The 19,937-nt window shown below is 42.8% G+C and overlaps 1 protein-coding gene across 3 annotated transcripts in view; it reads right to left on the bottom strand.

Moving 5' to 3' along the window:
• Positions 1-19,937, bottom strand: part of DSCAM (DS cell adhesion molecule) — a 1,793,910-nt gene that overhangs the window by 489,998 nt on the left and 1,283,975 nt on the right. For all 3 annotated transcript variants that reach the window (XM_069636048.1, XM_069636050.1, XM_069636049.1), the window contains exon 19: positions 18,164-18,319. In XM_069636048.1, the coding sequence (XP_069492149.1) occupies positions 18,164-18,319 (156 nt within the window). The remainder of the gene's footprint in view (positions 1-18,163; positions 18,320-19,937) is intronic.

The following is a 19,937-nucleotide window of genomic DNA, read 5'->3' as shown; positions in this document are numbered from 1 at the left end:
GTATCAAGACACAGTTAATATGAGTCTACCTTTATTCCAACCTTTGCTGACCCTTTTAATTGATTAGAAGCGTTAACCCCTTCACTCCCTCTAAACTGACTATGTGATCTCCCTGTGTGTGACCTATGCTACTATATGCTAAAGATTGTGGGGAATACAGTGACTGTTCATACACTGGCATTCTGGGCCTTGAACACGAGTGAATTATTATTGATGTCTGGGTTTCCCGATTTTCTTCCCACCCCTCAGCCTGATATGTAGGTAGTTTACCACAAGGCGCAGGCCACACACTTGGCTTAGAAGTGGGAAGGATCTGCCGAAGGCCCTTTACTGTTTCTATGTATATGTGCTGCTCTAGTGTACTGCAACTCGAGGGCGTTTTTGAACTTTCTGTGCTTGTTGTTTGTAACCCTCTAATAAATAGTGTATATGTTTTCAGTATATTTGTGTACTGTGCTGTTTTGTGCTGTGTATTGGGAATAACTACAATGCCTGTCCAGTAACCTTCTCCCAGCCTGTGAGTGAAGCCTGAGTTCTCTGCCACAGCTATTCAAAAAGAGAGTTTAGTCTCATTTTGGGTTTTATTTATTTATTTGGATTTTTAAAGCGCACTAAAGCCCAAAGGCATTGAGGCGCCGATGCATGAAATTGTCTTGGTTTGGGCCCCTGTCTTTCCATTGGGATAGATGATTTCACACCCTTCTCACGAGGGCTGTAGAAAAACCTCCTTCAGGGGAGGCATGTGGGAGGGGCAATGGGAGGGGTCTTCAACATTCAGAAACTGCAACAAAACGAGAGCCTACAACCCGTGCCTTAAGACTGCTCAATCTGTCACAGGTGGTGTCAAAATGATCTCTGTCTTTCACTCACTCACTCACTCACTCACTCACTCACTCACTCACTCACTCACTCATGTACTGACTCACTGCTGCTTATCTCATAATCACATGTAGTTATCTACCTGGAAAAGGACCACTTGCTTCTCTACTGTTGCTTTAAGCATGTTCTGTGCTTTACGTGTCTTTGCTTTAATTCACCACATGCCAGCATCTTTCTCTCTCTCTCTCTCTCACTCGCTATCCACCTCCCTCTCTTTCTCCTACGCTCTCTCATTTTCTCTCGCTGCACTTGTTGCCCTATCTGTCTCTCTGTCTCACTCGGTTGCTTTGTCTTTCTCTATAGGTGACAGTAGCAAAGTCAGGTCTGCATTTTCTGTAGCCACCAGAGCCATTGCTGACAACTATGTGACAAAGGGAAAAAAACACTGGGCCTCATTACAAGTTTGGAGGTAGCCATGCCCTTAATAAAGGCATGGCTACCCCCAAACTCGGGTCTGGGTTCCCCGGTATTTCCCCTTTCAGGGAACCCGGACCCGGTCCATCCCCATTCCCATTTGAGCCCCTATAGGGCTCAATGGGAATGGGGAGGGAGCTAACAATGGGCCTGTTAATGATGGGCCCGTTGTTAGCATCCTGGGCTGCTCGCGGGACCCGCTAAGGACGTCTGGTTTTACCAGGCGTCCTTAACAGAACCCGCAAGCAGACCTCGTAATGAGGCGGTAGGGGGTTAAAGGTGCCGCAGCTCTACCAGCGCCATTAAAGCCTACCGCCAGGGTCATAATGAGGCCCTGTGTCTTTTCTCTGGTCATGCAGCTTTTAACAATGGCCGGCGATGTCTTTAGCAAACGTGCATCTACTCATTTAGCAATGCGATCCTGATCAACATAGAAAGAGACAAAGACATTGGGCCTCATTACATCTGTGACGGTCCGGTAACAACGGTGCCGGTAAGCCTACCTGCACTATTATTGGACCAGCACAGTACGACTATGCGGGCAGGTGCCGTCCTGCCAGCCAGGGTGAGACCTGGCGAGCGGAACAGCACCCACCCGCAGAGTTTCACGGTTGTTAACGGTGCTTCTGTGTTCCCCATTCCCATTGAGTCTTATGCGACTCAAATGGGAATGGGGATTTACAATTCACCGGCGCATTACTTCCCGGAACGCTGGGGTTGTAATCCTCCGGTGTTACTGGCAAGTCAGGCACCAGTAAATATTGCAAGTCTGGCGGCAACCCTCCGTTAGCACCGGCAGGGTTACCGCCGGACTTGTAATGAGGCCATAGAGTGAGACAAAGAGGAAAAGAGGGAACAAGACAGGGGGAGAGAGAAAACATTTGCATTTATCAGATCTCATTGTTTAATAACTGTTTTTGCAAAGAACCACAGCCCTCCTGCAAGATAGTGGGCCTCATTACGAATGTGGCGGAAAGGCAACAATGGCGCCGGTAGTGCTTCCGGCGCCGTTGTTACCCCTCCGCCACATTACGAGTTCTGCTTGCCGGTGCTGGACTGCACGCATGCCATACCGGCACCCGCGAATGGGCAATTACCGGCCCATTCATCTCGTAATGGGCAAGTAATGGCCCATTCGCGGGTGCCGGGGCCGGTAGTGAGTTTGGCGGTAGCCGTGCCCTTAGTAAGGGCACGGCTACTGCCAAACTCGTAATGAGGCCCAATGGTTCCTTTCCTAGTCATATCTCAGGCTAAGGCAGGTTATACACTTGCTCTATTCCTAAGTGCAGAAATATCCAAAGAGAGTTGCGTATATATAGAATTGCATGCACTTATGAACCCTTTGCGAGAGTGGGACTTCACATCAATGCATACAGTCGAGCAGACCACTGACCTGTATTGAGTTTATATATGGTGCTCTTGTAGCAGTCCTCACAGGCTCCATAGTAGACATTAGATTGCACAGACAAGTGAATGGTCTGCCTTTTTCTGTTCTAACACCAGCAACTCGCATACAGGTTTAATTCACGCTTTCGGCCATTGCAGCTTGCAATGCAAGAGTTGAATGACTGCGGTAAATTGTTTCGAGCCGGGTGCACACTATTTGGGGCAAATGTATGTACAGGATTTAATAGCCTGTAACACACGTATCTCTAGGAAATGTATGGGACCCCTTTTGATTTAAATCTGAAAGTACTATACATTTGAGACATATTTGTGAAGCGTTTTTAGCCAGCTATGTATAGGATTATCTCTTCCTCTATTACATATAATACCTACGGTGAGCAAGAAGAGGGTATATTTAAGCCAAGCCTGACCTCTAGTGGCTAAATTCCATATCGTTCGATAAACTATACTGAAAAGGCTCTAGAAAATGGCAACACGAACCTTATGTTTCTATTACATGTACAGCTTTGCTAATTTTTCAAAAATAATTTTATGACGCCATCTCAAATACAAAACCTGGTACTAAACATGAAAAATGCCCTTACACTGAAATTTAGCCAATGAATTCAGGAGGCTGGCCCATTTTCATCTATCTCCCTGCGCCCCTATAAAATGGAGTCAAAATTGTTCCATAACCAGTTTGAGACACAACAACTCAACAAAATACCCAAGCCAATGGCATAATACTCTGAACAATAATTTGGTCACTCGCCTCCGGATGATACACAACCCTAGTGTCTCCACGACTAACCACTTAGAATCGTACCAGTACCCTGGACTCAAGTGCTTCGAGCATGAAAACATTAGAACTTGAGGCTTTGGAATCTGTCTTCCCCCTAACAACGAACCCCACATGCAACGAGGTAAACTTAGCAGAGGGGCACTATACAAGGACATGTTACATGGCATTACATTTAGACCAGGTGACCATTGAAAAACATGAACCCGGTGTAAGTCCACAAACAACTGTTGCACTGATAGATCATGGCAAAAACAACTTTTGGCACCGGTCGATTAGTGCACAAAGTGTAATCCAAAATTGCCTGCCTTTCTTGCAAACGTTTCCCAGCTCTAGTGCAGTTTAGGTGACCCGGCCCAGATGTATGAAATGAACTGAAAATCATGCATTGTACTTTCAGACCAACATCCAAGGCAAAGACCCAGAAGATAGGGGTGCTAATCTTTCAAGGGAGATATAACTCCACACATCTATGGCGAGTCTAATGAAAAAGGTGTTGTTATCATGTCCCTCTAATCCAGAATGAATTCACTTTTTAGTAGGAGGGGATACCTTTCAATCAGGCAGAGAACTGCAAAGATGGTGCTGCCCATTAACTTTATAGGCACGTGTCTCAAATTTACGTTTCAGGAACTATACACAGATGGCTGTGTTGAAAACATTGACGTTCATGTCTTACTTATTAACTGTTCACTGCCTCATTTTTGTCATGTATCTCTCCGAAGTTGCAGCATGAGTTCTTTAAATATTCCATGAGGTAAATAACATAATTCACAGACATCATGGGCCTCATTACGAGCTTGGTGCTATCTCAGTGGTAAATCTGCCAATTGTTACTGCCACTTGGTCTGGCGGTATTCCCGCTGCATTACTAATGGCAGTAGGTGGTGTTAGTCCCTATTAATTGGAGTCAATTTGACTCCATGGGGGATTACGGCAATATTACCACTGGCGGTAATACCACCAAATTGGACAATTTGCAGCGGTAAGATGGCAGAAATACCTCCAGCTTCTTGCTGGAGGTTTTTCCTCCACCTTTTGCCCAAAATCGTAGTTGGGCAGTGTAGTAATGCAGCAGTAAATGGTTTTACCACTGCATTTTACCACACCACCCAATTTATAATGAGTCTCTGGAATATTGTTTTCATCCAAAATTGAAACAAGTGACTTTTGAGAATGCTACATTTAGTGTTTTGCCATTTCCTCAAAACCCCCCAGTTTAGAAAATCAGTTTTACCCACAAATTTAGAGACTGGCTATTTTGAGAATTTTCAGAGCCACAAATCAGAACCCTCCAAAACCAAATTCTCCTAAACTGAAAACGTTGGCACATTGTTGGTGTTGATTAGTGGATTAAGTCAATTTATTTAAAAAAAAATCTTTGTTGAAAGGTTCAGGAGTCTTACAAACCACAACTTAGTCTTTTATCGATAATCGATATTTATACTTTCAACTCTCTGATAGCATATATGCTACTTCTTCCAAAATGACACTGAAGTGAAACGACAGTATTGAAAGGAAAGACATGGTGGCGATGATGACAGCAATGAAAGAAGCGCACATTTTCGGGCTTCAGAAAGTCTGGGGAGATGTCATCATAGACACAAGTCAGACCCACAATGGCCTGACAGGCGTCCCTGACGCCTGGAAGGTCCTGTCCACTGAAAGAGGACTCCTCCATGCATGGCAGTACAGCAAAACCACAGACCACAGCACTAGCAAGGAAGCTTCACAACATGATACATACACGTCTACACCTCTTTATGCATGTACCTCATCTTACCCCACATTGTGCCCACCACACTACACCAAACACAATACAGGACATTCGTACGTTGCAACTTTTTTTCCCATTCAATATACAACACAACACGTAATGCATACACCAAACACAGCACAGAAGAAAAAAAACATAGCATGGACATTCCACATCACACAACTACACTTACAACAAGACAAGAAAAACCTATTAAATCCCACGAAGCATATGGCGATAAGTCACATGCTCAAACATCATGCTCAGACCTAAACTACTTATGACAACACACGTGACATCACACAACACTCGCAATACACACATACACAACACGCTTACCACACACCACACATTCCAAAAAACGCACACAACACATAGCCCAATACACAGCCAAACATACATACCATACAAATGCAGGCTCCATGACAAAACATGCACACACCACACACTCCATAACTCAAAACACACAGCAAACAAAATATGTACTTACCAAACACACAGCATACACCTCATTGTTCTTACCCTTCAATGTCCGTGTGCCATAAATGTCCGTTGCCCCTGTCTTTCCCTGTCTGTCCATGGAGGACCGCTACTTACTGAATAACAACGTTCGTTGCACCTGGGGGGGCCACAGACCTCCAATCCTACTTCAGGTCATCCTCTTCGGGTGCGATGCCCCCGATTGTCTAGATCGCCACGCTGCCCGTGTCATCACCGACTTTTGCATACTCAATTCATGCCAATTCATATCCGCCGGCCACTCCACAATCGCAACCTGAGCTGCACTTATTCACTTGAACTATCACCATTGCACCCTGATGATCTAACGACCACCCACCTTGCCTTGCTTACCATGCCACTTTGCTGTCTTATATACACGCTAACATCCTGCCTGCAATAAATCCAAATGCGGTAGTAATTGCTGCCGCCTGACTTTTACTCACACTATTTGTAGCGGTCTTGTACGATGTGATCGGTTTGCCGAGAAATGACTTTCAACCACTGCTTCATTGCAATTGGCAATTGGGTGCACTCCCGGCCTGTGCCATTTCACTACGCTCAGTTAGATCCTGTTTTGGAAAGTTTTTTTTAAAAATCTGCCTGCCCTCATGTGCACTGTGTACCATGTCAAACTGTAGTACCCAGAAGTGCTCTTCACTTGCATGCCAAACCTTAAACTACTGTCATATTCATTCGCCATATGATGCCTGTTTGACTGCTACAGCCTCTGTAACATGAGGTGTGCCTCTGCCAGTTGGCCTACCTGTAATGTAATTTACCTGATTTGACCATGTAGCCCCCCACTGCCCACATGCCTGATTATACCTGTAACCTACCTGATCTGACCCATTGAATGTTTGTTTGCAGCAGCCCCTGTAACATGAGGTGTGTCTCTGCCAGTTGGCCGACCTGTAATGCAACTTACCTAGTTTGACCATGTACCCTGCGCTGACCAAATGCCTGATTATCTGATTATACCTGTAACTTACTCAATATATCCCATTGCCTGTTTGCTTGCTGCAGCCCCTGTAACATGAGGTGTGCTTCTGCCAGCTCACCTACCTGTAACAGTACTTTCTGTTCTGAACATGTAGCACAGCGCTGCCCACACACTGCCCTTGTCTTTATTATGCATCCTTCCTATATGACATTGCAGCAGGCGCTGCATACTTGACTATTCTATACTATGCAACCTGAATTGACTTGACTTTTAGCACTTGCACCTTTGTAACTATTGTAACCACATTTGTAACCGTACCCATGCTATATAAGCATCTACTGTAACCATCCTCTTAAGTACAAGCGCCCAGATGCCTCCAGGTTAGGTGCGCTATATAAGTGTCAAAATAAATAAAGAAAATTAATAAATAAACAGTCAGTGCAATGATAAACAATGAACATGCCACAATGCAGCACACCTTGCACATGCCACTCAGTGCACATCCCATAACCTGCATAACTAAACGAAATGCATATACTCTGCAGAACACTTTAATAGCAGAACACACATACTACACACTTTATCACACACTGCCCATTCCACAGCACAACACAACACATGTGCTGCCCGATCATACATATTGCAACCTACAATATCACAGCACAACACACACTCCAACCCCCTTAAAACAGCACAAATACACTGAAAAACACATACGCTATTCCACACATATACATACGATAATATAATGCAAGCCACTCATACCACATAACATACAGCTACACTTTGCACTTAACATAACTGAAAAGGCACATCAGATAACAATACACATAGAAGGCCTACTACACACGCACCCCATCCCTCTAACAATCAATCCCCCTCCACTCCTACTCTCACACTTCCATTTCTCTTCCCATGTTTACATCAACTGATTGCCCATTCCACCATTTCTCTGGCCATCCCAGACCAGCCTCTTCTTGGTCTCTGCACAGTTCTGCCTCTGGGTGTCCATCTAACTGACCGGCTTTGCCAACAGTGATCTTTAGTGGTTTGGTTGGCACACCCATTCCTGCCTCTCTCCCTTGCTTGACCAGCCAAGGTTAAGAGACAGGCCAGTATAGCGCCAGTGAACCCACCACAATCACCCGAATCCATCACTAGGGTTTAAGCACTATCAGTAATGATTTCCCCTATTAGGATTGGGTAGGTCAGGATAGATCTAGGCCTACACACCTTCAACCAAAGCCAGCCAGACGGGCCATGGATGTCTCAGGATACAAATAGACTGGCCCCTAACAGAGCAGGAACATAGCAATACATTACAGTCTAATGTGAATACCCCCTTCTAATATCGCTATGCCTTCTATACATAGTATGTTATTAGGATCTGTAGCGGGCTCTGGCAGATCTGGATTAGAGTGGGTGCATTTGGTTAATTAGAGGGAGGGATAAAATGCAAGATTGCGGTGCTTTGTTTTGATGATGAACAGGGAAGTAAACCAAGTTCTTTATTTGTGAAGGATTTCTCAGTGCGATGTATTGAGAACATCTGCTATGCCTCTTCACACCTGACATGCGTTTAAAGCCTCCCAGGTTTTTTGCTGCTATGACATGACACATCTGGGATGCATTTTGAATTTTAAACACCTTTTGACAATTTTATCGCCTCTAGTCCTACATGAGCTGTGTGTAATGTTTAAAAAAAGGGAACTTTTCCCAGCAGAGCTAACAGCATAGCATTTTGTAGGTGAAAGTTAAATTGTACTCAACGTGTTTTCACAGATATAGTTACATTGGGCTGTGATATGAAGACATCCATGCCATAGCCTAATGAAGAAATGCTTGATAGTGGGTGATCTGTAAAAGTCAAAGATATAAAGAAGTGCATGGGTAAGTGATAAGGAGTAAGCTATTCTAACACCAGTGGCATAGAAAATATTCCCAATATAAAAATACTCGTTGCGCACTATTGGCATTACACAGTGATCCAGTTTGAAGTGTTTGAAGTGGGAGAGGTACCTATCCTGGTTTCATAAAATCACAAAAGTATTTTCCTATCTTGGGTGTTTGGACTGACATCCTGTGCATTCTAAAGTGGTAGCATTATTTTCAGAACCAAAACAATAGAATTATTATGCAATTATTTCAGCTTGGATTTAAATCACAGCACAGATTAGAAACTCATAGACCCACATTTACATAAGGGGTAAAATTAATCACGATATATGTGCTGTTTAGAGTGGAGCTGTATTATTTAGGATTACAATTGTTAGAACCGGTCTTAATTAACCCATGTCGGGTGGGGGAATTAATGTAGGTATATTTTTTCTATGCAAACATTCTCAGGTATCATTACTTGTTTTTGATAGTAGTGGATATATAAAATATGTTGATATGGTTAACTATTGATTGAATCTGATGTTGGAAATGAAAACTGAAAAGAGCTTTAATATCCTGGCCAATAAGTGGCTGTGTGGTTAGTGACTTACGTGCTGGTTAGAGGTGGCCTTGTATTAATTTGGATGTTGGATGATATATATATATTTATTTATTGGGAATTTATAATGTGCCTATACAGCAAAGTTGTTTCACGGTGCAACAAGACAGACAAGTGAGGGTGGGACAGGTAAGAAAGAAAAACAAAAAAGGTCCCACTAGGCCTTGTGTCATTCAGATTGTGCAAGTGCAGTAACAAGAATTGCGGGGGATAAGGGAAGGCGGATGTGCCGGTCAGGGTGGAAGAGCCCATAGGTTAAGCAAGTACCAGGGGGGCCAGGTGGACACGTGCCAGGGGAATGCAGAGAGTGCAGGGGAACAAATGTCCACATGCTAAGTGTGAGGGACGTGGCTGGAAGGACTCAAGGGGTGCATGCCCGGACAGGCTAGTGCAGGGGGAGGAAGTCCGGAAATGACAAGTGCAGGTTGGGGCGGGGGGGGGCAGGGGAGACCAAGTGCAGGGGTAGAATGGTCGAGCAGGGCTTGGTGGCCTGTAAGAATCTGAAGGAACCAGGCGGCAAGTCAAAAGAGGCAGAGGGGGACTTTAGTGAGGGAGAGGTAACGAGGAAGAGAAAAGGAGGGTCTTGAGAAGAATTAGAAATGTTAGAAACATTTGTAATCCTGCTGTGTGTGACTGGATGTGTTTATTGTATTCTTGAGATTGTCACAGGCAGGCCAGGTTTAACAGGATAATTAAGCCCATGTAATGTAATCTGATGACCTCTGGTGACCTCCCCTACATAACATAGCAGACCACCTTCACATTGATTTCATTTCAATAAAACAAAATGTTGATTCTTAAATGAGCCTGTTCCTGTTCCCAGAGGTGTGGGGTGGGATTGTATGACAATGGGCATTACATTGGGGTTACACACTTTATGAGTGACCAATATGTGCATGCACAGTTAGGAAAATCTTGACAAAAGACTAGCGAGTAAAGAACACACTACCTTACAAATAGGCACATCTGGGAATAGCACATGATTACACAGGTGCAAGACCTAATAACAATATGGCAAGCTACACATAGGCTCAAGCCAAATGGGGCTACATCTGAAGATGTATTGTGGGCCACTGCCCCAACCTCAACTCTCCCACGTACCCCCTTCCTCGTTACTATGGCAACTTAGTAAAGATCATCCCTATAGTTATAGAGAGGTACGTGCAGTGGAGGTAGAACATGAACAGCACGCTGGACTACGTCAACACCCTACATTCAAGCTTCTCACGCTATTAAGCAAATCTAATTCACAAAGCTCAGAATGCAACTACATGACTACATATAATACAACAACTGGGCTTCTGACTCCCTTTCCAACTCATTGACTCTCGGTATTAGAGAGCATACAATCACCTTGTCTACTCCATTAGTTAGTGGAACATTCCGTTTAGAGCATGGCTTACATTCTTGAACCCTCTGAACCACAAGAATTTCCCTCCAGGGCATTCTGATAGTGCCACTATCCACTTTGGAATGAATGAACTTGCCCAATGCAAACACTCAGATGCTGCAGAAGAGCTTCTGTAGATGCTACAATATTGCAGCTAATTGGCGCGACGGAGGACCTTTCCTGGAACGCTGAAGGCCCATGGCATTATAAGAGGAGGTCATTGAACACTAGCTACTTATAACATAGGACTAGTCAAAAGAATGCATGGATTTATTTGAGGCAACAGTTACATGCAAAATAGAATAATTATTCAAAAAGAGCTACAGCATGGTCAGTGGGTTCTTGCCCTAGCATAGCAATATTTGAAATTAAATGATGGGTACCATTTCAGGAGAGGATGCTAGTTTGCCTTGTATTCAATAGCAAAAATAAGTAGCAGAGGAAAATGTTTGTATCATTGGAACGGGCAAAGCTGATGTAATTGGGAAGTACGTGCAATCTGGAGTAACATGAGCGCACCAGGGACGTCAATTCACCAAAATGCCAAGGGTAGTGGAAGTGACATCACAGGACCAATGACATCTGATGCCATCACAGTATGTGATGTCATTCGATCCCACCCCGAAGTGACATGGGAAACGATAGAACCCAACCTTTCACCATGAGTCTTGCAACTACTAGATAGAATTCCAGAAAGACAAATTATTTGTTATTCCTATTCTTTCTTATTTAGGGCCACTGCTAAAAGTGTTAAACTTGTGGAACCCCATGTTTTTTTTTTTTACGATGCCTCAACAAAAATGGCAGCCACTCCAGAAACAAAGAGCCCACACGCACAGGAGCATTAATGTAAAAAAAAAACAATATTTTTTTTTTCTTTTTTTTAGTGGTAGCACGGGAGACATCAGGGGTTGCAGGTGCGACCCCTGGCGACCCCAAAATGACATCCCTGGAGAACACACGCTTGGAGCTTAAGTGGCACAATCAAAAAGCAAGACTTCAAAATGTCTGCAGGTCACTTGAGTTGCTACTATCAGTGACACTGCAGTACTCTGCTCAAAGAGAATATGATGGTGGAGGATAAGGGGTCTTTTCAGCTTTTTAGTTCAGTAAATCCTGCTAATCTCCCCTTGAAAGGTGGTGACTTCTCGCTAGAAATGATGATACTGATGACCATCATGACTCGATGATGATAACAGTAATGAAATTGACAATGAAGGCGCTGGTGAAGATGTAGTGAGAAGTGCATATACGGGTACCATGTGGCTTAAAGGTAGGCAAGCGAGGGGGCTGCAGGGTGTGGGGGGGTTGCAATGAGGCATAAAATTAGATTGAGCAATGGCACTGAAATGTGTTTTCATCAGAAGTAGAAGGTTGGAAAGAGAAAGATGGGGTGCACAGATCAGTAATTGCCATGAGACTGGGCATGCTGAATGCATTGTGCTCATGTTCTTAAATACAACACATCATTTTTGTCATTGGTTGGGTAATGGTTGGTAGCACATAATTAAGTATATGTTAGCAAATAAGTGTAATTTGACAGCAGGAAGCTGTTACGTTTGCAATGCAATATAAATGGCGATCCGCTGAAAAACATTTGTCACTCCGCCGACATGCCAGGCAGCATTTACTTTTAATTGTGAGCACCACTTGCCACACAACAAGTAACCCTGCCAGACATGCGGGCATGCATGCATGGTCAGCAGTGTTCACAATTATAATTAAAACCTGCCTGATGTTCTTGGGTATAATTATAATTGTAAACACTGACTGCCATGCAACTACATGACTAAAAACGCACACTACCACCTTAAAATCTTAAGACAGATAAATCCTTTATTGTCACGTAATAATTGCGAATTCCTAGTTCGTGCCATAATCATGCACCTGCTGGACTATTGCAACGCCTTAGAGCAAGCAAAAAGAACATTTAAGAACTGCAGACTGTACAAAATGACGCCATCAGGATAATCTACAATGCTATTAGGAAAGAACATATTTCACACTACAGAAAGGAGCTTCATTGGCTGCCTGCAGAGAAACGATTTCAATTTAGGACACTGGCCCATAAATGCCGATATGGAGAGGCTCCAGATTACCTAAAGTAAATATTAACAAAATACTACCCAGGCAGGACTCTGCCTTCAAGTACCACACACCTTCTTGTCATACCAAAAGCTAAAGAGCTTGAAGACAAGGTAGATCCTTCCTTCCTAAAGCAGCAAGTAACTGGAATAAAATTCCCATATCTATGCCATCAGAGGAAAGCTACAGTACTTTCTGAAAAAACAACCCTGTTCGAATAAACTAGCCCCTATTCACCAATTGTAGTTTTATGTTGTCTGTTTTGCGCCCTGATACCTGCGGGCTATGGCGCGGTAGAAATAAATAAATAAAAATCACAATAAACATGTACACTGCATCCCTATGTGGTCCGTCTGCTTCATGCTGGTGCATATTGGTGGACACCACAGGGATCTCCAGCGGTTGTGCCGGAACGAAAATCCATGCTACGGCAAATGCTGGAGCATTTGTGTGGCGGAGAGGAAGGAGGTGGCAGAAAAGCAAGTTGCGTTCTGCACCTTCTCTCTGCCATACAAATAATTGAAAATGTGGCATGGCGCCAATGGTGGCGTTACAGCCTTAATCAAGGCTTTTACACCTTACAATCACGATACACCACTATAGAAAATCAGCCCCTATGTTAAATTACAAGAGACCATGGCCCTCCGAAGTATGCCAGTATGGGAAAAATGCAGGTAAATCTTCTGGTAATTGCAGATCGCGCATTTTTCCCAGACTGGCACACTCTGAATTTTCTGCTAGGGGCAGTAAACTACCAGCAGGCCTTACCTGTCAGGAGTTCAGGCCCCTACCAGCAAAGATTTGCCCCTATCAGCGGCAACGCTACTACCGGTGCCGGTGATCGTGGCAAGCCCATTCCATGAAATCCTCTAGGACTCCATGGAATGGGAACTTACCCCAGTTGCCGGCACCCGTAATATCCCGGTAACGCCAGGATATCGGGTGGCGGTAATGGCAAGGCAAGTCTGTCTGTAACCCATCGGTAGCACCAGCGGGTTACCGGCAGACTCACAATGATGGCCTATATCTCATTGGGAAAACATAATTGTCAATTTGTATCTTCCCAGGTTTACGTAGGGGTACAAAGAACACATGTTTTTTTTTTTTTAAGGGGAATCTGAGATCAAAGACAAGGGCATTGATTACATGTGTTTATAAGGAAGGAGTGTGATGTAGCTTGGATTCAGACAGTGCCAAGATCCAGGGCAGCATGGATTCTTGCAACAAATATGTGTTATGTGTTTGTTGGAGTGATCAAGGAAATCAATCAGATCAGTGACATGGTGGGTATAATTCTGTTCGCATGACATAGCCATGAAAGTCTTTTCATGTTGTGTGACAACCCTTTGCAGTGAAAGATGCAGTCTGACATACACTGATAGCGACGTTAAGGGTGCGGTAGCCCCAGAATCAGTGTTGGGCCCAAACAGACACCACCACCTTGCTGTCAGATTTTAAGGGTGCTCCTTTTCAGTAATTGGACCCACACTGCGGAAATCTCCCCCCGAGAGCATCAGGAATATTACTGATCATGCAACATTTTTTAAAAAAGACTGAACACGGCATGTCTCTCCTCAACGTCTGCTCCAGTAACCTGACTCATTCGCAACCTGCTAGTCTTCAGAGGCCACCTTGTAGTAATGGCAGGCGCTCTATAAAACAAGGGTAACATCCACATATCTGCTTCATAACGTCACCTAGTAACTGTCCTAAAGAGCAATATTCGGTTCCCAATACAGATACACGTTTTCGTTGCTGAAGGAAATAAGGAAATAAGGTAGACCTTTGAAAAATATTTATTTTCAGATTTAGTGAACAGTGAAAGAACACAGAAAATGGCATCCACAAGGTCAACACATGGTTAAAGAGAACAGGGCTTGGCAGTCATGAATGCCTAGTTGGCACTCTACACCAATTTTCTCTTTAGGTTGTGCACATGTGCGCTTGCCCAGCTTCCTTCAAGGTGCCGCTCAGAAGAATTTTAACAGCTCACAAAGACTATTCCCATCTAATCAAAAATATTTAATAAGGCACACGCCACAGAAGGTACCTAATATTTGCTTCTCCCAAAATGAAGCTAAATTATAATAACTAGTCTTGATATTCTGGTCTAGCCTACTTACTTTGCCCTACTATGCAAGCTTGACCTTGAAAACCCAATAAAAAGAATACACCCACAAGAGGTTAAAAATTAATATGAAAGTGTGGCTCCATGAACAGAAGGTATAACTAAGATATGTCTGCACACATTAACCAAATGATCTTCCCTCCCCACCCATGACTCTACCCCATGTATACCTTATGACTCGAACATCTGCCCCGAGCCATATTCAGATATTTCCAGACAACCTCGACTGTCTGCCATTGCTCTGTAAATGTTACCAGACTTTGACATATATCTACTTGTTTTATGTTTGTTATAATGTGAATGACATTTAAGCACATTCATGTTCTCTTTACTCATGGTGCCTTATCAAAAGCGTCACCCAGACTATGTAACCCGACTGTCAGCTTGAATATCAGATACTTATGGTAAGTAAGCAGGCTACAATGATGTGTATTGGACATATGTCACACGTACTTTGAAGCGGCCCACTTAACGCATTATAAAACTCAAATATTAATTTGCCTTCTAAGGATTTTGAGTAGGCAAATATCCTACTTTAGCATTACTAACATTACTCTACAAGTGGAGAGCAACATTGCAACATTATTTACTTGGCCTGCAAGTGATAATCAGTATGGACTATGCCTGGAATTATTTGTATATACTATTAGAGCAAAGAATATTCCGATAACTAGAATATTTTTCACACAATCTGCAGCCTTCCCAAGTTCTCAGAGTTCTATGGGGCATAGACCTTAACAAATTTCATGGCAATTCACTTCTATACTAAAACGGTTGCTCTGAGCACTTCCATAATCCCAACCAACAATTTAAAGATGGGTTATGTTGCAAACAATCCTCTATCCACTTCATAGTAATTATGCACATACAGATTGATGACATTTTCTTAAACTGCACATGATGTCATGGTGAGGCTTTACATACGTTTTTCTCACAACTATTGTGGGTATGCAAATATCCCAGTTAGAGTTTTACTGCTACAATCCCTCACTTTGTACAGAGCCACTAGTATTGGAGGCTAGCACATGAGCAGTGGAGCAGTATGCTTGGAAGATTACAGGAGAGCAGTCTGCAGGGGCGAAGTACAAATCAGCAACTTTTCAAAAACTAAATAAAAGGTTTTGGCAGTACAGTACACTGAAGAAAATGTATTGACTGTCTGCTAAAGGATAGGAAACTCTAGTAACAGTCTGGAAAACTGCACCTTCTGTTTCTTTCTATGTGCTGCTGCTGAGGGCTTTTCAATATAATCATGTGTTTTCATTTAATGCCTCTAGCAACACTAATGCATCTTGTTCAACTAATAGCAGTGAATTGCAGAAGAGTGCTTCATAGTTAAAGAAGAAGGCTCTGAATCTGTTGTAGCTCTGAGCATTTCTGCTATTGACTTAAAAGGCCAAACATGTGATTTTCTTCAAAGGGGCTCCTGAAGAAACCTCAGAAAGGCTCTTGTTGAATTGTGTCTAGGCTGTGGTGGGGAAGGGTTGGCAAAACTATAAGCTTTGTTATGTGCCTTGTCATTTGACTTCATATGTCAGGGTTTGAAGCATGTTTCTGTTATGATTTTTCTCCCTACTTGGAATCAAATGATTTTTCAGGGAATAAAAAAGTAATTAGCTTTGCGAGTAGGGATAGTTCATGCTTATTAAAATGTTATTTCCATTAAAATTTCTCTTGAAATTAGACAGTAATATTATTTGAGTTCCTACCAATGCCACTGCTCTACTGGTCACAGATTTGAAAAAAAATATCAGTGGAACTTTGTGGGTAGAAGCAGTGGGTAGGCTCATATATGTCCATGGTTTCCTGTTTTTGTTGAGCACATTTCCTGTTTTTAGGAAGTAAAAACTGGATGGTGTATATGCCTTTTAGCTGTAAGCCTGGTTTTGCGCAAATGTTATCACAACTGACATGACAGTGTAATGTGGACAGTAAGCAGAGCCCCAGGAAGTCTGATCATCATATTCTGTGGTGCTGTTATTCTGCTGCAATTGTCAGTACACAAAATATGAGTGGCATGTTCTCTTGGCCCTGAAACTACTTCATTAAAGTGGCACATGAACCATTGTTTTCTGACACATTCCTTTTAGTTGCCATTATTTCATTTGCCAAAATCGTATCCTGTCTACATTTTTTGACTGCCACATCAGTGATAAGCGATGTGTACTTTGTAATCAACATAAGTGTTCTTTTCCAGTTGCATTAGACACTTTCTACAATGTCTCTGAGCATTGTCGACGAATGAATAACCAGAACTAAACCTATTGTTTCTCCTGAGCATACAGTGCTTTTTTTGCACATACACTTTTCTTCTCTGTACAGGAGTAGTCATGGTAGGTATTATGGCATATCTTGAAGTCCTGGACTGGATGCTGAGCTCTCCTTATAATCACATATACATGTTTTGTTATTTTAGGCTATATGTTTGGAAAAATGTTTGTAAGATGGACCTTTTACACTGATTTGTAACAAATTGCAGTGGTTGGGAAGAGGACATTTCCTTCCAAACTCTTTGGAGATGGTAGCTCTCTAACTAAGCACACTCACAAAGTGGCCTACCCATTATTAAGGTGCGCACATGAAAAAATAATGTGTGCATGAAAGCTAACCTTTTCTGCACTTAGGGAAAAATAATTAGAGGGAACATTTCTCTACACTAGTTGTTGTAACAGTGGCATTGGCAATAGACATACCTAGACACTGGGAGAATCTTTGAAATGATTCAATTACTTCATACTACCCCTTTAACACATGGTAATGTATGAAGGAGTCACAGGACAGCCTTTAGCTAAAAGTGACAGCTCAGAACCATCCACATAAACATGCTTCTACCAACAATCTGGCTCACTAACTCATTCACAGACTAGTTTATTCACTGACTCACTCTCACCCTGACTAACTGGCTTTATTACTCACTCTATCATTCATTCACTCACTCGCTTGCTCATTGCCCCATTCTTTCACCCACTCACTTCTTCATTGTTTAATTCATTCACTCGCTCCCTCATTCATTTTATTCCTGATTGACTCACTTGTTTGTTCATTGTTCCCACTCATTGACACACTTGTCCACTAATTGTTTTGGTCCCTCATTTATTCACTCCCTTGCTCATTCCCTCATCCCTTTTTTGCTTCCTCATTCACATGCTACCTCATTCCCTCACTCATTCCTTTATCTGCTCTCTCATTCACATCATCACTCACTCACTGCAGATGATTCTCCAGAGCGCCAAGAGACCACGCAAGTGGCAAGAGTGTGCGGTACAAGACTCATTAACATTAACTCCTGCCTAATGGCATCCTCATTCAGCGATGGCTGTGCCCTTTAACAATGTGTGTGGAGACTAGCACGCGTCAAGTGGTCAGTCCTGCATATCTCTGCTCTTACCATCCTCTTTGGTGCGAGTGAAGATCTGTTCGCTCCGGACGCCATCCCCGGCGTTGGTGTACGCCAGCACCTGGATGCTGTAGTTGGTGTACTTCTCCAGCCCATCCAGCTCAAGCGAAAGTTGCGTGGTGGTCACATTCCTTATTTCACCCAGTTCTGGTCAAAATAAATATTCATTATTTGTAAAGCATCCCAATGTCATTCTCCTTGTCATGACTGATTCATGGTACACATACAGACCTGACCTATTTCTTAACATGTATATCTAACTATAGCACTGCACAGTGAACGTGTTTACTAATAATAAACAGGAGGTTTAGTGTTTTATACTATTTCATTGATGTATTTCACCTTGGCCTCATTACGAGTTGGGTGGTATTCCCGCGGTATATCTGTCGAAATACAGTGCAACTGAATTACAGTTACCACCACTTGGTCTGGCTGAATTACCGCCAAATTACAAGTCGTGGTGGAAGAGTTAATCCCCATTTTTTCAGAGTCCATTGGACACTATGGGGCTTTTTTGATGAAATTACCACCGGTGGAATTACTGCTGTGGTAATTCTGCTGATTTTGTCAATTTTTGGTAGAAAGTGGGAGGATTTACCTCCAGCATAATGCTGGAGGTAAATCCACCACTCCAGGGCCATACTCGTAGTATGATAAAACATCTGTTCTTTAGGAAAAGTGGAATTTCGAGTTTCATTTCCGAAAATCATTTTAGCATCTGCTTTTGTGCGGAAGTGTTTGCTTCCACACAAAAGGTTATCCATTGATGTTACGGAAATGGCTTTACCGAAAATTGTTTTACCGAAAGAATATTACTGAATATTTTTCTCTGTATTTTTAAAAGATAGATGGGGTGGGGAAAAGGAGTACAAGCAGTACAGGGGTAGTTAGGCTGGGGTTACAACTAGAATAAACACGGGGCTGGGACAAAAACAAAAAATACCCCAGAATGTTTTTGGTAAAATCAGCCCAGTAAAACTGTTTTCGGTAAAACACATTTTGGTAACATCACATGGAACCCACAAAAGCATTCCTGCATGTGGTAATTCCCACATGCGGTAATGACAACACACAGTAATTACCAAACAACCACCAAGTCCTATAGCACTACGAAATGGGAAATAACTGCGTACTTGGAATCTTGTGGACCCTTCCGGTTATCAGCGTTTTACTTTATGCAGTTATGATTTCTCGGTTTCATGGAATTGCCAAAGGTAACAGCACCAAAATCGTAATCAAGCACTTTATCGGGTATCTTTCTCAAAATCATGCATTATTACATTAGGTATTTTGTAGCATGTACTTGTGATAGGCTTGGAAAAAGGCTTTGTTTTCAAACTGAGATCAGCCAAATACCTTGTTTTATGGGTTCCATGTAATAATGTCCCCACAAAAATATCGCCATACAAAAATATTGCCGAAAAATGGTTGTTTTTTGTGGCGACATTATTGCATGGAACATGCGGGGGGACACCCCCGCAACCCCCAATTTCTTTTTTTTTAAACATTTTTTTTTTGCCCCTGTCGCCATATATATGGTCACCCAAATAATATTGCCACAACATTTTCCCGGCGATATTATTTACGGCGACCATATATGTGGCGATATTATTACCTGATACCGTTTTATGGAGTTAAGGGCGTGCATGTGGGCTAATTTGCATATTCACAATGCTTTTCTTATGTGGCTCTGATCTGGAAGTAAATTTCCAGTGATGGCTAAGGGATGGCAAAGTAGCGTGTTTGGCTGAAATGCCTTATTCAA

This window comes from Ambystoma mexicanum, chromosome 7p (genome assembly GCF_040938575.1).
Source record: "Ambystoma mexicanum isolate Mex_15411 chromosome 7p, UKY_AmexF1_1, whole genome shotgun sequence".
Taxonomy (NCBI): Eukaryota; Metazoa; Chordata; class Amphibia; order Caudata; family Ambystomatidae; genus Ambystoma; species Ambystoma mexicanum.
Note: the sequence above shows the minus strand (reverse complement) of the source record. Positions and strands in the feature narration are given on the sequence as shown.